This window comes from Narcine bancroftii, chromosome 4 (genome assembly GCF_036971445.1).
Source record: "Narcine bancroftii isolate sNarBan1 chromosome 4, sNarBan1.hap1, whole genome shotgun sequence".
Classification (NCBI taxonomy): domain Eukaryota; kingdom Metazoa; phylum Chordata; class Chondrichthyes; order Torpediniformes; family Narcinidae; genus Narcine; species Narcine bancroftii.
Window position 1 is genome coordinate 255,534,384 of NC_091472.1, and position 21,279 is coordinate 255,555,662.

Below are 21,279 nucleotides of genomic sequence, written 5' to 3' on the forward strand. Positions count from 1 at the left end.
TGCTCTGTGATTAGTGAGGGATTGCTTCAGGTGGTATGTGAGTGGGAAGGGAAGGTTGAGAATCACTGCTCTAGACCCAATTGTTACTGAAATATTTTGCTTGAGAAAAATTGTCATTGGCCCATTTCTTTTGGAGTTATGAAACCGTGCACATAACAAGTCAATTAGGTACAATTAAAACAGTGGTTTTCATACTTTTTTTTTCCCACTCACATACCACCTGAAGCAATCCTTCACCAATCACAGAGCACTTATGGCATAGGGATTACTTCAGGTGGAATGTGTTTGAGGGGTAGTTTGAAAACCACTGGTTTAGAACAAGGAACCAATCCCATGAAATGCCTCAACATACTTCTGTCATACGTTAGTGTTGCTGAGGCAAGTAGAAGTTATTGTTGCATCTGCTGTGCCTGCAATTTCCAGCTGCGCCTTCCAGCATTAGATTTCTGCCCATGCTGCTTGGACAATGGCAGATGATCGATTATCCTCAGCATGGCAGCTGGCAGAAACAGTCGAACCTGTTCTACCTGGCTCTGTGAGCAGCAAAGAAAGCTAAGATTCCCACCTCTGTTCCCGATCCAGTGACTGTTGCCAAAAGTTGATGAAGATTGAGTGGGGAAAGTTTTGCCCTTGATATCTGGATCATTGCCATCTCTGATTGGATAGTTTCCAGGAGACCTCATCATTCCAATTCCAATTACTCCATGCTATCAAAAAGATTTAACTTCCAACATGCTTCCTACCAGTGCATCAGAATAATTAATGAACAAAATTAATCAAAGATAACAGGAGAGGGTTATTTCTTTAATACCTTTTAGATTTTGTTGGTATTGGGAAGTTGGATATAAATCCTGGGCAGGCTGAGGAAAATTTGATGCCTCTGCACCTGTACTCATTGGTTTAGAAGGTCGGCACATCATCGTGAGCCAAAGGTCTTGTATGGAGCTGTAGAATTCGATGTTCTTTGAGGAGGGGAAGATTGCATCAACACATTCTGAACCCTAGATAGAGAGGACATCAAGAATATGTTTCCTGTAGTGGGAAGGTCGAGGACCACATCCTGAGAATAAAAGGATGTTTCGTTAGAACAGAGATGAGGAGGAATTTATTTATCTAGAGCAGGGGTGTCAAACTCAAATTCACGGAGGGCCAAAATTAAAAACTTGGACTAAGTCGAGGGCCGAACTAAATATTTATTGAAAATTTTCAACAACACCTGCATGTTTTCTCTTCTTTCAACATATGTAATGTTAAACTTTTTCTTATTAAAATAAATGTTTAATAATATTTTGGATAAACTCTTTCCAGAAGCATTAACAAATGAGAAATAAAATATTCAATAAATAATATTTCTCTATAGAGGATTTGTCAAATGTTGCTAGTGTGCTGTCGAATAGTAAAATCTGAGGGCTATTGAGAATGTGGAAGAATAACATGATTCCTGAAACAATCAAATGGGTGCTGATTGTGGGCATGAACTCTAGCAGTGGTATTTGCCATGCCCTTTTTCCATTGGTACAGATATCCTTTGATTTACACACTTTGCAAGTTTTATGCCTAATGAGCTTGTATCCAGGTGCAGGACCATTTTTAACCAGGAATATATTTATCACTGTGACATGAAACTATTGGAAGATCGTTTTATCCTGAGATTAAAGTTCATAATCCTTACTCAGGCCTGTGTGCGGGAGGGCGGGGTTTGCGGGCGATCGGGTTGGACAACGACAGTGCGGGGGCATTGGCTCTTGCTGCAGGGCGGCATCTCGGCGGATCAGCGGCCCCGTCACCGTGAGTCGCGGATCGGCCTGCAGCAGGGAGGGGGAGTGGGCAACGGTCCTGGCAAGATCAGGCCCGAGGCCTCCGGTTCCAGGCGCTGGGAAGCGACGTTGGCTTCCCCTGACACCGGCCAGGCCCCAAAACCAGAGTCCACGGTGAGACCCTGCAACGTAAACAGAGGAGGTGGGGGCGATTAGCAGGCTGACGCCAATGCATTCTGGGATTTGTTGTATTACTGTGCATGCGCTATACTGGCGTGGCAGCCAGCGGGCCACCTCTAATACATTTTTGAAATGATCTTGCGGGCCAAATATAATTATATCGCGGGCCAAATTTGGCCCGCGGGCCAGAGTTTGACATGTGTGATCTAGAGGGTGGTAATTCTGTGAAATTCAGTAAGGAGGCTGTCATTGGATAGGTTTAAAATGGAGGGTGCAAAAGGTTATGGGGAGAAGGCAGGAGAATGAGGTTGAAAGGAAAAATACATCAGAGCAGTCTCGATGGGCTGAATGGCTTAATTCTGATCCTGAGTTTCGTGGTCAGTGGTTTGATAGCTTATTGGCTATGCTCTTGAGTGCACATTGACCTCATGGTCCCCATGAACTTATTTTAAATTTAAATTTAAAAAAAATTTAGACATACAGCATGGTAACAGGCCATTTTGTCCCATGAGTCTGTGCCACTCAATTTGCACCCCATACACCCCTGGTATGCTTTGAATGATGGGATGAAACCAGAACCCCTGGAGAAAACCCACGCAGGCACAGGGAGAATGTATAAACTCCTTACAGACAGTGCAGGATTCTAACCCCGGACTGGACCTGATCGCTGGCGCTATAAAAGCATGGCACTAACAGCTACGCCAACTGTGTTGCCCCTATGTTGAATAAGGAACTTAATTTGGGAATGGAAAGGGAAATTTGGCACATTGGGGTAGGACGGGGTGGAAATTTTCATGACATTATCTGGTTTTGGAAGTTGACCTGGAGAAGGGTTATTTTCTTCAATTATCCTAGTTGAATCAGTGTCAGAATTTATTGTCATAAACATGTCAAAAATTTGTTGTTTTGCATCAGAATTACAGTGCAATTATAGTAAATTATATTTCAAAATAAATAGATAGTGCAAGAAAATAGGAGAAAGTGAGGTAGTTTCCTGGACTCATTATCCATTCAGAAATCTGATGGCAACATGGATGAATCTGCTTTTGTACCATTGGGTGTTCATCTTCAGGCTACTGAAACTCCTTATTTATGATAGCAAAGTGAAGAGGGCACGACCTGGGTGATGGGGGTCTTTGGGGATAGAGGCTGCTTGCTTAAGACACCACCTCTCGTAGATGTCTTTGGTGGAATGAAGACTGATGCCCATGATGGCGCTGGCTGAGGTAACAAGTTTTTTTCCTGACCTGTGAATTGGCACCTCCATACTAGACAATGATGCAACCAGTCAGAATGCTTTCTTTGGTACACCTGTAGAAATTTGAGGTGACATACCAAGGTGCTGGCGAGCCTTCTTCATGATTACAAGAGATGCAAACTGACCATCTTTCTCTTTGGATCCAACTCTGGGGCATATCCTTCCATTCCCTACATATTCATGTCACACTATCTAAGAGGCTTTTGTCTACTGCTATTGCATTTGCTTCCATCACTACATTTTGCAGCCTATTTCAAGTGCAAAAAATAACTTTCTCTTTAAGCTGTCACCTTAAATATATGTCATCTAGAGCAGCCATTTTCAACAGGGGCCCTAAGCACCCCCCAGGGCCCACAGCACCTTGTTTTCTCACGTAGCATTAAGATTTTTAAAGGCTTTTTTTATGCAGTTGGAAGGAGAGAAGTACAGAAGAAATCAAAACTTGATTTCTTCATGGGGAAGGGAGTCCATTAACTTTGAGCAGGGTCTGAATGGGAGGATGGGGTGGGGGGGCTTTGCCAAAATTGCTGACAATGGCTGTTGTTGTGTGTGAGATTTTTGCCATTGGAGAAAGATTCAGGTTTTAATTGTCTACCCCATCTATGCCTCTCATAATTTTATAAACTTCTACCAGGTCTCATCTCAGCCTCCAAAATTGTTGAGAAACATCCTCACCTTGTAGCTCATACCCTGCAATCCGGCAGCATCCTGGTAAATCTCTCCTGCATTTTTTCCAATGCCTCCACATCCTTCCTGTAAATGGGGCGACCAGAACTGCACACGACAGGGAAAGAAGAAACTCCTCCTTGTACCACTCTTAAATTGGTGACCCCTTACCCTGAGGTTATATCCCTTTGTTCTTGAGCAGCAATTCTCAACCTCCTTATGGCTACTACACCATTTAGGACTCTGCTCATATTTTATTGTCCCTTCCCTGTGAAGCAGTTAAGTTTCGTCAGTTTCTTCCCTACTTCCCTCCTTCCCTCCTACATGGAAAAAGAAGTTTCAGTCTGCACCCCCCTTAAACGTACTGTGGGTGGCCCCTGTTGAGAATGGCTGCTCTAGGTTTCCCTTCACAGGAAAATGTCCTCTCAGTGGCCAACCTGTTAAATCCCTTTGGCATGTTTTAATAAGGTCACCTCCAGGCCCTCTCTTCTATCTTTCCCTTCTCCCCCTCACATCCCCCCTCCCCCCAAAGACAACCACATTGTACAAAGAATCAATTTGGAGAACCTTATCTGCATGGTCTCCAAGAAAAGTATAAAATTATGCAAAGTGAAAGCATGTGATATGGAGCCTTCCTCTTGCCCTGCAGCATTTTATGTATTTATTTAATTCCCCTTTTTTTTCCAAGAGTTACTGCTTCCACTGCCATTTCAGGAAAGGAATTATAGATTGTATCAATTTACTGAGCAAAACATTGACACTTATTTCTTTCCCCTGTTCTCCTGTTAATTGTCTTAAATCTCTGCTACGTTTAACAATTTTTTGCACTCTCCTCTGTCAAAAATCACATATGTACGTATCTTGAACACATTATGAAATCTTTATTAACCATTTTTGGCATAAGGAAAGCAATCTTGGTTTCTCAAATCTCTCCAGATCTACCCTTGGTTTTACCATAAGCAAGTCCTCCATCAACATTCCATGGTTCGCGTACACTGGACTCTCAGCTCGACCAGTAGCTATTCTCAACAGGGACCCTATGATTTCCCACCCCCCTCCCCTTGGGTCACAGCACATTTAAGTAAAAGTTTTATTTTCTTTTCACCTCATGTAATATAAATAGTTTATTTTTTTTTTAATGTAGTCTCTTGGAAAGTACAGAAGAAACCAAAACTTGACTGCTTTACAGGGAACGGGGGCAGTTGCCGGGATGAGAGCAATCCCAAGAAGGTGGACACCATCCGGCTCAAAGCAGCGTGCTATATTAGAACCCCAACAGTGACAAATATATGAAATGTCCTCGTCTACAGTAGTGAGACTGAAAGCTGGTTGGGTGACTGATTTACCAAAAAACTGAGCTCTCTCTGTTTGACAAAGCTTGAAATTCCAGTAGCCAACCATTTCAAGATTTGTTTATTATCATGTAATACAAACTGTGTAATATTACAAAAAAATCACTTTAGTCTGGCATGCGGTAGAGACATGATGACAGGTCTCTCCTCATCCATTGTCAGTGAGGCTAAATGTAAACTTGAGGAATAACACATTATATATGTCCTGGACAGCCCTAACTAATGGTATGAACATTGATTTTTTTTTCCTGATATTAGGAAAGTTCCACCTCTATCTGGTTTCATCTTCACTTACCCTACTGCTGGTAATCCTAATCTGTATAATTCCCCCAATCTCCAAATGGTTTTTCCCTTTTCCAGTCCCTCCACCTCTCCTGTCTGATATCCTATCACCTCTTGGCCCTCCCCAGCTTCTTTCTCCCATTATATTTGAAATATTGCCACCCCACCTTTTTTTTAAACTTTAGTGTTGATAAAGGCATGGACAGAGTTGATATAAAAAAAAGGTTATGGTGGGAGAGTCTAGGACAAGAGGGCATGATTGAAGGATTGTGGAGGAATTTCTTCATCCAGAGGGTGGTAAATCTCTGGAATTTGTTGCCACAGGTGGTTGCAGATGCCAGGTCATTGGGTGTATTTAAGGCAGAGATTGATAGGTTCTTGATTAGCCAGGACAACGAAGATTATGGGGTGTGGGGCTGAGTGGGAGAATAGATTAGCTCATGAATGAATGGCAGGGCAGACACGTGGGCTGAAGAGCTTATTTATGGCCCTGGCCTGAAACGTTGACTGAACATTTATGCCCCGAGGTGCCACCTGTCCTGCTGAGTCCCTCCGTCAGCTCAAGATTCCAGCTTCTTCAGTTTTGTGTTTCTCTGGGCAATAAATGTATGTTCTCTCAGTGGTGCATGTTGGTTCTTGAACCATCTAAAAATTCTACTTTGGTTACTCAGCCAGAATATTTTGACTGCTCTTCCCACACCTTGAAAATGAATGAGTGAACATTTCAGATTTAATGTCAAAGTACATACATGACATCACATATGACCTGGAGATTCTTTTTTTCTACAGGTAAGGCAGAATTACCACTTTTTGATGGTGCAAAAAAAAAACTACTCAACAAACCATGTAAACAAATGAAAACATGTAAACAAATTGTGCAGTACAGAGAGGAATAAAACCAATAAAGTGAAAAAGTAAGTCTTTAAATGAGTCTCTGATTGAGTTTGTTGATTCGGAGTCTGATGTTGGTAGCAGCTGTTCCTGAACCTGATGCTGCGAGTCTTGTGGCACTGATACCTCTTTCCTGAAGGTAGCAGTGAGAACAGAGTGTGTGCTGGGTGGTGTGGATCCTTGATGATTGATGCTGCTCTCCGACGGCAGCGTTCCCTGTAGATGTTCTTGATAGTGGGGAGGGTTTTGCCAGTGATGTCTTGAGCTGTGTCCACTATCTTTTGCAGCACGTTACACTCAGGGGTATTGGTGTCCCTGTATCAGACCATGATGCAGGTGGTCAGCACACTTTCAACCACGCATCTGTAGAAATTTGTTTATTGCCATACACATGTACAATGCACAGACGTGATGGGAGTCTTGCTTGATGCTGCTTCCATAAAATGCAAGAAAAGGAAAAAATATAAAAAGAAATGGGGGAAATTTAAATAAATCATATTAAATACTGGCAGATGTTTGTACAAATATGCTGACTCAGCAGTGTAGAATGACCTTTGGTAGTCTGGAAGGAGAGGCATGGTATGGGTAGAACAGGGAGGTTCAAGAACCTCATAGTTGTTCAATATCCTTGAATTCAAAGGTGTTGGGCATACCTTATGCCTGAAGGTAGCAGCAAGAAGAGATCATGTCCATTGTGATGGGGGTACTTTTATGACTTTGGCTGTCTTCTTGATGCAGCACCTTGAAGCATGGATGTCTTTAATGGATGGGAGGTCAGAGCCTGTGATGGACCTGGCCGTGTCTGCCACTTTTAACTGCTGAGGTGGACAAAGGCAATCGGCGTGTTATAGAACCACCTGCAAGTGGATCTCCAAGCCACACACCATCTGGATTTCAGAATGTATCAGTGATGATCCTTCATCATTGTTGGATCTGAATCCTGGAAATCTCAAACTTCAGTTGGATTATTTCTCCACAAATCTCAAGGCTAAAGATTTCTAGAGGATCTCTGCCCTATATGAGAAGATTAGATCAATCTTCAAAGTTATAGGTTCAGATTTATTTTCAGAGTACAAACATGACATCTCATAACCTGGAGATTCTTTTTCATGCAGAATTTCTACTTATCCATCATGCAAAAACTGTACTGAAGAAAAGATAGAAATGTAAACAAAGAAGGAAATGCAAACAAACCATGCAATACTGAAAATAAATATTCAATAATAAATAATATGCAAAGTAAGCGTCCTTAAATGAGTCTCTAGCCCCTTTCACACTTGCATCCCACTAAATTGGCCCTTCAGTGTCCTGGGATAGGAATGGGAGTTTGGCTTTTCACTCTTGACCACTCCTACTGGGACACAGAGTGCATTCACACTTGCAAGGAGCCATCCCCGGGGTTAGGACTGTTCTACCAGCAATGGTGGACCTGCCCTAAATTCTGATCAATCTTATATTTGAACAAAGTTAATCATGCCTAATTAGAACATAATTAAGCTTTATGTACAGCACACTATGAGCCCTTCAGCACCTGTTGTTGTGCCAACCTATATGAACCTCTATAAGAGACCGTGGGAAAGTGCAAGCAATAAATAGCAATAGCAGACAAATTTTAAATGATGGGAAAGTTGGTAGCACTATAGCACACAATTTATATAGTGTGGGAAAATTGGTAGCGCTATTGTGTGCAACTTATAAATACCATGGGGAAAAAGTGATGGCAGACCTGCCCTCCTAGAATTTCATGCAGCAGAGAAAGGTCTGTATGCCCAGCTTCATGCACAGAGCATTCATGGAAGGGTTTCTCTGTCGCGTGGCAGTCTGGGAAGTCAGGTCCACCATTGCTTTTTCCCCATGGTCTTTATAAATAGTGGTCTATAGCACTACCAATTTCCATGCTGTTTAAAAATTGCCCACTATTGCTATTTATTTCTATTTACTTCCTCTCTCTCTCTCCTGCTGTGACTTTCCCATGGCAAAGTTTATACCTTTATTTTAATCTTTTCTTCCTTCATGTTCCTGCACGTGCAAAAACTTGGGTCATTTCAATCTCACAATGCAATTGTCCATTTCACACTTGCCTGATTGCAATGCTGGTGTCTGCAGATGCCGGGGATTGTACTAGGAGTCAAGGACATCAATCCCTGGTGTGAGATGACATCATCTGATGCCAGTGTTGAGCTGATTTTGCTTTCACACGAGATACTTTACATGATTGAGGTATACAAAATTATCAAGGGGATAGACAGGGTGAAGTCAGATTACTTGTTCCCAATGATGGGGGAGACGAGGACTAGAGGACATAGTTTAAGAATACAGGGTAGGCCCTTTAGGACAGAGATGAGAAAACATTTTTTTACCCAGAGAAGTGTGAATCTGTGGAATGCTCTGCCACAGAGGGTGGTAGAGGCAGATTCGCTGATTATGTTCAAAAGAGAGTTAGATAAGACTCTAGTGGGCAAAGGAGTTAAGGGTTATGGGGATAAGGCTGGAAAGGGGTACTGATAGTAGTGATCAGCCATGATCTGTAAAATGGCAGTGCTGGCTCGACAGGCCGAAGGGCCTACTCCAGCTCCTATTGTCTATTGTCTACTTTAAAGGCCGATTGGTGATTAATTCCTGGGATCACTTGCAAGTGTGAAAAGATTGAGCTTGTTGTTTAAGAGTCTGATGGTGAAGGGGAACCTGATGGTGTGAGTCTTGTGGCACCTATTACCTCTTTCCTGATGGCAGCAGCGTGAACAAAGCATCTCCAAGGTGGTGTGTATACTTGCCGATTGCAGCTACTCTCTGGTGGCAGTATTCCATGTAGATTTTCTTGATGGTGGGAAGAGTTTTACCTGTGATATCCTTGGCTGTGTCCACAACCTTTTACAGGGATTTCCACTCAGTTATTGGTTTCCCCCATACCAAGCTGTGAAGCAGTCAGTCAGCACCCTTTCCACTACTAGAAGTTTGCCAAGGTGTTTGATGTTGTACAAAATCTCCACAACCCCTGACAAAGTAGTGATGGTAACATGCTTTCTTTATTGTGACATTCGTGTGTTGTGTCCAGGAAAGATCATTTGAAATGATGACTCCCAGGAATTTAAATGTGCTCACCCTCTCCGTCTTTGATTCCCCTGATGATCACACCTCTTTTTTACCTTCCTGAAGTCCACAATCAGCTCATTGAGTTTGGTGATATTGAGTGCAAGATTGATGTTGGAACACCACAATGTGTGCGTTTTTGCTGTCCAGGTGTTCCAGAGTTTTGTGTATAGCTGGTGAGATGACATCTGCCGTAACCCTGTTGCTGCAGTTGACAAATTGAATGATCCACGTGGCCACTCAGACAGGAGCTGATGTGCTTTAACCAGCCTCTCAAAACACTTAATCACTATGGATGTAAGAGCCACTGGCTGATAGTCATTTAGGCAGGTTGCCACACTGTACTTGGGCCCAAGTATGATTGAGGTATGTTTGAAATAGATGGGTACCTGCTGGAGTGAGATGTTGACCTTGACCCTGCATTTGATGGAACCCAAGCAGAGAAGGCCAGGAGTAGATCCCTATCTTCAGGATTAGTGAGGAGACAATTGTACCCTCTTGTCCTTCTCTCTTTTACCTCTGTCATGCCTGCTGGAAGGCAGACACGGCTTGGAATTCAGTTCAACATACCCTGCATTTGTCAGTCTTCCCACATACTTTATTTGCAGCAGTTTGATTTATGCTTTTAAGATTAATTTGACCAGCCTTGAGAGCCTGATGCAGTATTTACATGGGAAGGAAAATAAATGGGTAATGGGAGAGTGTCTAAGCTGAAAGGTTTCAATTAAATGTGTGCCTACAGTGACCTTATGGGAGATTAATTCAAAATCTCAATGGGTAAAGGGAGGCCAGTTAAATGTTATTAATCCAGTGCTTCCTGTTTGTTGCCTCTGTCCAATCAGCTCTTCCCTCTCATTGCCGCCACCCCCTCCCCTCAGAGTGATCCATTAACTGGGGAGTGAAAGGAAGAACAAAACCACAGAAGCACCATTAGAAATTATCAGGATTTGAGTGGCTTTAGTGTCTCAAGACTAGAGAATAGTTGGAAAGAAATGACTTTTGCTGGTTGGGGAGCCCAGGACTATGAGATGTAAAGAAAAATGGGAACAGAGTATTTCATAATGGGAAGTATGGTCCTGTTCTTATGAATGACACTGAGGTAGAGAGAGTAGATAACTTATTGGGAATAAATATCTCCAATGACCTGAACTGATGTGAAAGTCAGTCTGTGCTGTAATAAAACAAACAGCAGAACACAGCAGAACTAATTAAGCATACAACAGTTTCTTTATTCAACCTTGGTAATGCTAGCGGGAGTGAGGGGTACAAAGAAAGAGTTCAGTAACTCGGTCTCTACACTTAGCCCCAACTCAAAGCATACAGAGTGTTCACCCCACTTTTATACACCTTTGGGCAGGGGTATGCATGAGAACCTACAGGTTTCACAAGAATTTTACACAGCTGGTGAACAATAACATATTCCCTTGTGGTGTCTGCAAACAGCTGGGAAATGTCAGGGTATCCTTACTCTTGGTTTATTTACTTTTACTACATTCTTTGTGGTGGTAGTTACTATCTCACTACAGCACAGGGAAGGTCATGTTAGAAGGCAATTACATTTCCACCATGTTACTATTTTCTCACCCAACTCATTAACCCTTTGTTAGGCATATTTATTAAACATTCTTTCACACTGAGGCAAGCACATCGATATGAAGGTCAAGAAAGTGCACCAATAGTGCAGACAGTCTATGATTTGTGTACCAAGGGGAGGTTCAAGAGCAAAGAAACTGTTCTTGACCCTCGTCTTCAGGCTTCAGCACCTTCTGCTCGAAGGCTGTGGTGAGAAGAGGTGGTGAGGGGGGGGGGGTGCCTTTGTGATGTTGGCTGCCTTTTTGAGGCAATGTCTCATGTAGGTGTCTGCAATAAATGGGAGGTCGGAGCCTGTGATGGACCTGGCTGTGTTTGCTACCTTCTGCAGCTTCCTGGGTGCTTGTGTTGTCAAATCAGCCTGTGATGCAACCATTCAGTAAACCCATGCTCTCTTCTTTTCCCTCCATGGGGAAAAACATTGAGTGATACAAGAAAGTCTGCAGGTGCTGTGATTGTAATAAAAACACAGAAATGTTGGAGGAACTCAGCAGGCGTCGCAGAGCCCTAGTAGGAAAAGGTATATTGCTGACGTTTCAGGCCTGAGCCCGTCTTCAAGGTATATTGTGGGGAAAAACACTGATTTTTTTTTCTACCCTTCTTATAACTCGTAATCTTATGAACCTCTATCAGTTCACCTCTCAATCTCATTCACTCCAGGAATAACCAACCCAGTCTACTTGATCTCTCCTTACCACTGGAACCATTAAATTCAGACAACAGCTGTGGTGAATCTCCTTTGCAGTCACTGTGTTCATCAGTCTCTTCTCTATTCCATCCTATCTTGCACTTTCCTTTTGTTCCCTCCACCTCACTGCCTTTCCTTGCAGCTTGTTAGCTCCCTGACTTCCCCCACGTTTGAGGAAACCTCAAACATAGAACATGGAACATTGCGGCACAGTACCGGCCCCTTGGCCCACAATGCTGTGTCGGGACCAATCTCACATTCTGTTCTGCTGTAGCTGCCTCACTTCCTGAGTGCTACCAGCATTTCCTGCTTGTAATTTTAGATTTCCAATGTATGACGTGCACTGTGAATTGATTGCATAATTTTAGCCAGAGATTTGTAGATTAAAGATAACCAAGAGGTTTTAGAGTTTTATAGCATGGAAACAAATGCATTAGCCCAACTCATCCATACTGACCTAGTCACAGTTGTCTGCATTTGGCCCATATCTCTTGAATCCTTTTCTATCCATGAGCCTGTCTAAATATTTTTTAACTTGGACCTGCCACTTCCTCTGCAGCTTGTTTCACATACCTACCATGTGTGGAAAATCTTGCCCCTTACGTCACCTGCAAACCTTACTCTTCTCACCTGAAGTCTGTGTCCCATTGCTTTAGATCCCTACCTATCTATGCCCCTTGTGATTCTCTATACCTCTGTAAGGTTACCCTCAGCTTCCTACATTTCAGAGAAAAATGTCTCAATTGATTCTCCTTCTCCTTCTAACTCAACCCTCCAGTCCCAATCACATCTTTATTAATCCTTACCAGCTTAATGACTTTCCTACCTGTTGTCAGCTCCCACAGATGCCACACGGTTAGCATAGTGGTTAGTGCAACGCTGTAACAATGCCAGGGACTATGGTTCAAATCCGGCGCTCTCTGTAACAGTTTGTGTGTCCTTCCTATGCCTGCATGGATTTCTCGTTTCCTCCCACCCTTCAAAAGCATGATTGATGTGATTGACTGGCATGGGCTTGTGGAACGGAAGGGCCTGTTACCATGCTGTACAATATGATTACATTTTTTTTTTAATTAAGAGCAAGGAATTTTTGGTCTGAGGTGTTGTCTTTGAGACCATTATAGTGGCAAGGTTGTGCCGGAAACCTGGATCTGGCTGAATTCCAGTGGGACAATGGAACAATGGATAGGTCAAGATCTTGAAGTTGGAGAAAAGAAAATTCTATATTTGATCAAATGCCAATGAGCCTTTACTATCAGCGAGTTCTTGAATGTTAACCTGGCCACCTAGCTACAGGAATGATATCAATAAGATTGAAAGTGCGTTGAGGAGATTTGCAAGGCAGTTGCCGGGACTTGGAACTGAGTTACAAGGTAAGGTTAAGTAGGTCAGGACTTTATTCCCTGGAGTGTCAAGAATGAGGAGAGATTTGAAGGAGGTGTAAAATTATGAGAGGTGTAAATAGAGTAATGCAAGTGGGCGTTTTCCACTAAGCTTGGATGAGACAAGAACTAGAGGGCATGGGGTAAAGGTGAAAGGGAAAATTATTAAAGGAAACATCAGGGGGAATTTCTTCACACAGGCTGGTGAAAGTGTGGAACGAGCTGCCAGCTGAAGTGGTGAATGCAGGTTTGACTTTGACATATAAGAAAGGTATGAGGGCTATGGGTTGGCTGCAGGTTAATGGCACTGGACAGAATAAGACTAGATAGGCTGAATGGCCTGTTTCTGGGCTTTAATGCTCTGTATTGTGGTTCACAGCAAGTAAACTCATCTGTTTTGTTTCAGATTGGTCTCTCAGGTATCTCACCCTTTTGTATCCAAGAGGATTAACAACCACCATGGGGACCTGGTGTTTGATGACCTGCTATCTGCCTCTCCCATACTTCCTGCTTCTCATCAGCTGTAACCTCCTGGCATTTGTGAATGCGGAGCTTCTCCTGCAGAACCAGCTGCTGTGTAGCAAGAAGGAGCACCCAATAGTCCTTTTCAAAGGTAAGAAATGAATCACAAGAGGCTTGCAATTATTTTCTCCTTGTCATTACCATTTGCAAAGTGGTACATATTTGCTCCTTGTGGGAGTTTCTTCTCTGATAGAGTAAAGCAAAATTCTATTGAGATGGCACCCTTTATGATTCCCAGATGCCCCACTGACTTTCTATGGCTCGCGGAGTACATTGTGCAGTGTTCTGCATAGCAAACTCCCATGAGCAGCTTCAACCATCTGTTTAATGAAGGTGAATGAGGGGGTAAATATTGACCAGGATATTTGGGAGAACTCCTTCACTCTTAAATGGTGCCCAAGAGAGTCTCCGAATCCAGACCAGGAAAACAGCACCCCCTCCCCCAAAGAGTAGCAGTCCCTCTGAACTGAGGACCAGGTAAGATTTTATGCTTATAAGATTATAATTAGGGTAGAGAATTGGATTCTTTCAGGGTAAAAATGTTAAATGCACTGACTGAAGACTGATTCTCCCACTGAGAGAAACTTTGCCAAAGATCTTTGCAAATGCAATTTATCTGTCTCAACCTCCAAAAACCAGAAATGAATCTGATTTATTTTATTTAATGGATAAACTGGCCTTTAGAGCTGAATCTTGTATTCAGCATTTTTGCCAATAATTTGTCCGTCTGGCCCATTCCACATTTAAAGAGAGTGGGGGGAGTTGAAAGGAGATGTACAGGGCAAGTTTTTTTTTACTCACAGAGTGGCAGGTACTGGTGGTAGAAGCCGTTGTGATAGTATGGTTTAAGAAGCTTCTAGATAGACACATGAATATTCAGGGAACAGAGGGATAGGACTTGTGCAGAAATGAGATTTGGTTTAATTTGGCACTCTGTTGAGCACAGCCATTGTGGGCCAAAGGGCCTGTTCCTGTGCTGCTGGAGTCTGGAACCCACATCCTACTGGAAATAAAGTGTTGTAAATCATTCTGAGAAGTAGTGACTTTGCCTCCCATCTAACCAAGCACCCATGCACGGGCTAGTTGTGTTAACTTGTTCAGGGATTGGAGATGTGAAAGGTTTGACAGAATGCAGTACACCCTGAGGTGAGGACTCAAAAATGTACCCAAGAGTTGAGCTGTTGTCTCATCCTCCGTTCCTTCTAAGAAGAACAATTGCTTTTTGGTTTACTCCATCCAGGATTATACCCGTGCATTACATCTCTTGGTCTCTCTCTCTCTCTCTCTCTCTCTCTCTCTCTCTCTCTCTCTCTCTTGGTCTCTCTCTCTCTCTCTCTCTCTCTCTGTCTGACTCTCTCTCTCTCTCTGTCTGTCTCTCTCTCTGTTTTCTAACGCTCTTCCAGTTTACCAGTTCATGTAGCTGTTAGCGCGATGCTGTTATAGTGCCTTCGATCCGGATTCGAATCTGGCACTGCCTGTCAGGAGTTTGCACATTTTCCCCATTTCTTTGTGGATTTCCTCCAGATGCCCTGGTTTCCTCTCGCCTTTCAAAACGTACGGGGGCTACAGGTGAATTGGGTGTAGTTGGGCTCGTGGTCCAGACAGGCCTGTTACTGTGTTACTGTGCTGTACATCTAAACCTAAAACTTAAAGAACTGTGGTGTATTAGCATTGGTCTTTCTGAGAAAGTTTGTCCTTTTCGGTCTTCTCACACTCTTTCCCCCCCCCCCCCCCCACCACCCCGCCCCCCCCAACTCTGATATCTGCAGAACCTATTCCTACCGGTGCCTCTCCCTACTCAACATTTGGAGGAACTCCCAGCATCCGAGAATGAAAAATGGAACTGAAGCATTAGTCCTGCAAAAAATGTGTCCATGTGGGACCTGCAGCGTCTTGGAAACTTTGCAGCATTAATCAGAATTCACTTTCTCTTCCATGAATAGTTCTCTCCGTTTAAAGGCATTCTTTGTTCGAGTTACTGCTGACAGACAATAAATGGCAGTCTTCAGCTGCCTGGTTTCTTTGCTTCCCACTCTTCTTGGAGAGGAAGGATGAACTTGCGTGGTGTGAACTTGGGCACAATTCCGGAGCAGGTGAAGAATCACTGGAGGGACTCAGCAGGTCAGACAGCACCCGTGGGTGGAGATGGACAGTAAAGGTTTAGAGTCGGGTACCCTTTATCCAAATGAGAACAAAAAGGTGAAACTGTGTACATGAAGGGGGAAGGAAGCGAGGCTCCATACCTGAGACCTTTGTTGGGGTTAATTCTGTGGCTATGGTAGCGAGCCTTGATGGGAATGTGGTCATAGAGTCCATAAGGATAATGGGGTTAGTTTAGGCCATTTGGCCTATTGAGTCTGTCCCATCATTCCATCTTGGGTGATTTACTATCCTTTTTAAACCATATTCTTCTGCCTGCTCCCCAGAACCCACAATTCCCTTCCTGATCAAGAATGTATCTACCTCTACCTTAAATAACCCGAATGATTTCATCTCCATTGACATCTGTGGCAAAGAATTCCACAAATTCACCATTCTCTGGGTATGAAATTCCTCCTCATCTCTGGTCTAAAACCAGGTTTTTGTATCCTGGTGCCCTCTGGTCCCAGACACCCACTATAGGAAACATTCTCTCCACATCCACTCAATCCATGGCTTTCAGTATTTGATAGGTTGCAATGAGAGCCCCTTGGTTCTTCACAACTCTAACGAGTATACAGCCATCAAATGCTCTGAAAACCCATTCACTCTGGGGATCACTTTTATAAACCACCTCTGGACCCTCTCCAATGCCAACCCATCACTGACGGGAAAGGGAAGTTGAAAGTGCAGGAGGTGAGCGGTGCAGGGGAACTTCACAGAACTCTCTTTGGACAACAGAACAACTTCCAACACCTTGTTTGAAGTCATGTCATCTTCTGTGTGGCCACCCACGGCTGAAATTTGCATCATTACATTGTGTGCTGGTCCTGAGTTTGTGAAGTGCGCTACGTAAATGTAACTCACCCCTCCCCCAAATCTTTCGTTGCAGTGCTGGCTGTCAGCTCTGGATGAGCGTGATGCGGTGTTGTGAATGGGGGGAAGGGAGAGATGAAAGCGGAAGATCACAAGTCTGACCTTTCAAAGAAAAGCTTTGAATCCTCAAAGTGAGCACAGTCTGTGGAACTGCAATACTTTTTGTCCAACTGGGAGTATTCAGCTTGACTTCAGTAAATACTTCTGGACTTGGCCAGAGCATTGGATCGCTTCCCAGGAATTTCACATGGCTTTGCAATAGCAGGACGAGCCAAGATTAGTATTGCAATAGTGAAGATGAGCACAAATATGTTATTTCAGCTCTTGATAAAACACACGTTGGCTCTGAAGTAACATTTCTGGCTTACAGAGGTGAAGTGCTGGCATTTAACATCATAGCACCAGTTAGACCTCTGACTTAGCTCTCTTGCTGTTTCCCAACAGTGTTTACAAAGACGCGATACTGCTGAAAATGTCCCTTATGGTATATGCTGCAAATAGGGTTTGGAGGAGGGAAGAGAGAGCGCGCGCGAGAGAGAGTGATACATTCAACACCATAGAGAGGAGATGCATACAATGAGAGATACTGTTTGCTTGAGTGTGTGCACAGTATATGTGTAGTATGTATCTCCCTCTCTCTCTCTATGCACACACACACACACACACACACACACACACACACACACACACACACACACACACACACACTTTTGAGTTTGGATGATTATCTATGATGATTATTTGTAGATAGATGTGTGGTGTGAAATTAATTGCATGTGTATGAGACTGGTCTTTGTGTGTGGGTATAATTGTGATAGAATTTGTGCAAGACAGATGCATGTATCTCAGTTCATTTTAAGTTTATTTTTCACATATTTTCTTCTGCAAGCAATCAGACAGAGACAATTATCTCTAACATTCATATTTGTGTACAATTTAGGAAGAATGCAGTGCAATAAAATGAAAGATCAATTAGTTTCAAGCAAGGGCAGCGTGGGGGGAAAAATTGTATTTAAGCAAATTAGTACAGTGCTGGAGAAACTCAGCAGTTCATGCAACATCCATGGAAAGCAAAAGCAATCAATGGATAATGGCACTGATTTACCACAGCTTACAAAGAAAGAATGCACTCACAAGTTTCTTTCGGCACACCATGAAGTTGACATTCTTTTTATGATTCACTAGACACAACATTACATTCTTCTAAACACCACCCAGCTAAACTCCTCCAACCTTCTCCTTGGCTGGCACTCGCTCTCCTCCTCTCAACGAAGGTAAGTATGCAACTGCAGCAAATGTTTTGGGGCTGAGCCCTTCTTCAGGAGAGCCAAATATTGGGTAAACACTTGAATAAAAAGGTGGGCAGAGGATGGAAGGGGATGAAGCAAATGTGTTCAACTGAACGATCTCCCAGTCTACATCCTGTCTCCCTGATGAAGAGGAGGATGGTACATACTTTCACACTTAAGCCTTTTCTGGGTCCGGGTGGGATAGGTCCTTCAGTGTGTTGGCTGCCTTTCCTGTAGATGTAGATGGGCGACCATGGAGTGGAGGGAAGTTTGCATGATGTTCTGAGCTGCATTCCCCATCTTCCACAGTATCTCCCACATCCTGCTGTATGCATCCAGCAAGACTGCATTTAGAATGTTGTTGAGGAATATGCCTTAGTCTTCTGTGTGTAGGTGTATGTGTGAGAGAGAGTGCATATTAGAATTTGTGTGAGGATGAATATATGTGATGAGAGATTTTGTGTTCATGTGAAGGTAAATGAATGTGTGTGAGGAATTTGTCCACAGGTGAATAATGGAGTTGGTGTATGTGTTGGGTGGGTGTGTGTGTGTGTGTGTGTGTGTGTGTGTGTGTGTGTGTGAGAAAAAGTTTCACAAATGAGTGATGGATTTGTATATGTACGTTTAGGTGCATGTATTGGTATGTGCTTATGAGAATATGCCTACAATTGAGTTTGTGAGTGGATTTGCATCTGATTGCATGTATGCTAGCGCTTGTTTTTGTGTGAAGTAGTTTGTTTGTGTTGGCATTCATGAATAAATGCATGTGTGAGCCTGCATTGATGTGTGTGTGTGTGTGTGTGTGTGTGTGTGAAAAAGATAATGTTTGTACTTCCAGCTCTTAATGCCTTTTACTGAACGAACTTGCATTTGTATATCAACACGTGCTTCGTACAAGTAGCCATTTGTAATGAATTGTATTTGTTTCCTACTCCCATTGGTTCATCGTTTGTCTTGGACTAACATTGATATATCAGCAAATCCTCTCCTCTCAGGATTACTTAGTTAACAATCAGGAAGCATAGTTGATTTGCTTTTTTTTATTCTTAGCATTTCCCATCGACAGTTTCATCTAGATCTTACAGAAAACACGGTCTATTACAGCGCAGCCAGTCTGCTTAAATGCAGTCTCAATGCACTATATTACACTGAGTTATGGGCCAAATGCAGGCAAATGGGACTAGGTTGAGTTGACATTGGTCGACATGGACAAGTTGGGCTGAAGGACCTGTTTTATGCTCTATAAGCAACAAGGAGCTTGGAGATCATCCAGAAGTATTTTGTTCACCCCATCTATCCATCAAATGGAAAAAGATGCATTTGAATAAATTCTTCCACATGTTTGTTTTGTTTCCTGGGGTATAGTTCAAGTTTATTATTGTCATCTTCCCAAGATCGTGTTATATGGCGAGCTCTCCACTGGCCACCGTGACAGAGGTGCACCAAAGAAAAGGTACAAGGACTGCCTAAAGAAATCTCTTGGTGCCTGCCACATTGACCACCGCCAGTGGGCTGATATCGCCTCAAACCGTGCATCTTGGCGCCTCACAGTTTGGCGGGCAGCAACCTCCTTTGAAGAAGACCGCAGAGCCTACCTCACTGACAAAAGGCAAAGGAGGAAAAACCCAACACCCAACCCCAACCCACCAATTTTCCCCTGCAACCGCTGCAATCGTGTCTGCCTGTCCCGCATCGGACTTGTCAGCCACAAACGAGCCTGCAGCTGACGTGGACTTTTTACCCCCTCCATAAATCTTCATCCGCGAAGCCAAGCCAAAGGATTATTGTCATGCAAATATAAAGTACAACTGGATGAAATGGTGTTCTTTGGTCCTCGGTGTAAAAATATGCATACGCATATAGGCATAGAGAACACCTTTACAGTGTATGGAGTACATAAATAAAAATAAATAAATATTGTTTAAAAATAGTAGCATCTTGGAAGGGTTTGTGTGAGCAGTTCATCAGTCATTCAGCAGTCTCACTGCCCATGGGGAAAAAGGTGTTTCCCAGCTGGTGGTTCTGGCTCTGATAGCCTGTATTTCTTTCCCAACGGGAGTAGCTGGAAGATGCTGTGTGAAAGGTGGTAAGGGTCCTCACTGATTTTGAAAACTCTCTTCAGACATCAATCCTGGTAGATCACATTGATGGAGGGAAGAGACCCTAGTGATTCTCTCTGCTGCTCTTTTGATGGGAACTAGACAGGCTATTTTGCCCTCTGAGTCTGTCCTGTCATTCATTTGAATCATGGTTGATCATATTTTAAATTACTCTGAGTTGGTTCTTGTATCCCAGATATTCCCAGGAATCATTGGAGATGACACACGTTTCAAAAGGACTTTGAGCTTTTCCTGGAACCCTTTCCTCTGTCTGTCTTCCCATATGTTGCTTTGGGAAGTCTAGAGTTCAGCACAAGGATGACTTGGCTTATCTACTAGAGCAGTAGTTCTCAACCTTTTTCTTTCCCCTCACATACCACTTTAAGTAATCCCTATGCCATAGGTGCTCTGTGATTAGTAAGGGATTGCTTAATGTGGTATGTGAGTGGGAAGGGAAGGTTGAGAATCACTGTTTTAATCATACCTGATTGACTTGTTATGTGCACAGTTTCCTAACTCCAAAGGAAATGGGTCAATAACAATTTTTCTCAAACAAAATATTTCAGTAACGATTGGATCTAGAGCAATGATTCTCAGTCTTTCCTTTCCACTCATATACCACCTTAAGCAATCCCTTACTAACCACAGAGCACACAAGTGGAAAGAAAAAGGTTGAGAACCTGCTGAGTGTAACTAACTTTAGTGTCAGTCTTGCAGAGGATTAGATCAAATAGTTTATTGCCATGTTCCAAGATATAGGGTAAAGCTTTGCTTTTCATACTATCCAGGCTCTTCCAGTGCCAGTGAACTGGGTTCAGATCCAGCACTGTCTGTAAGGGGTTTGTACATTATCCCTGTGTCTGCGTGGATTTCCTCTGGGTGCTCCGGTTTCCTTCTACTCTCCAAAAACGTACAGGGTTTGTAGATTAATTCGTGTTTTTGTATGGCACAGACTCTTGGGATGGAAGTGCCTGTTACTGTGTTGCATCTCTAAATATATACAGTTCCCGCAGGTAATACAATAATAAAAGTGCAGGATATAGGTTACAGTAATGCAGGGAAGATAAAGGGAAAAGTACAACAGTGCTGGAGCATCACGGATGAGAGGCTCATTCAAGAGTCTGATTACAGCAGGAAAGAAACTGTGCTTGAATCTGGAAGTTTGTGTTTTCAAGCTGGTGTATTTTGTGTCCAACAGTAAAGTGATTGTGACTGGGG

General features: G+C 43.1%; 1 protein-coding gene across 6 annotated transcripts in view; it reads left to right on the forward strand.

The window, feature by feature from the left end:
- Positions 1–21,279, forward strand: part of sema5ba (sema domain, seven thrombospondin repeats (type 1 and type 1-like), transmembrane domain (TM) and short cytoplasmic domain, (semaphorin) 5Ba) — a 395,686-nt gene that overhangs the window by 125,453 nt on the left and 248,954 nt on the right. For 4 of the 6 annotated variants that reach the window (XM_069934791.1, XM_069934794.1, XM_069934796.1 and 1 more), the window contains one exon: positions 13,543–13,749. In XM_069934791.1, coding sequence (XP_069790892.1) covers positions 13,596–13,749 — 154 coding nt within the window. In that variant the 5' untranslated portion in view covers positions 13,543–13,595. Of the gene's footprint in view, positions 1–6,271; positions 6,410–13,542; positions 13,750–21,279 lie in introns of those variants that run through there. The other 2 variants (XM_069934793.1, XM_069934795.1) reach the window with 2 other exon arrangements.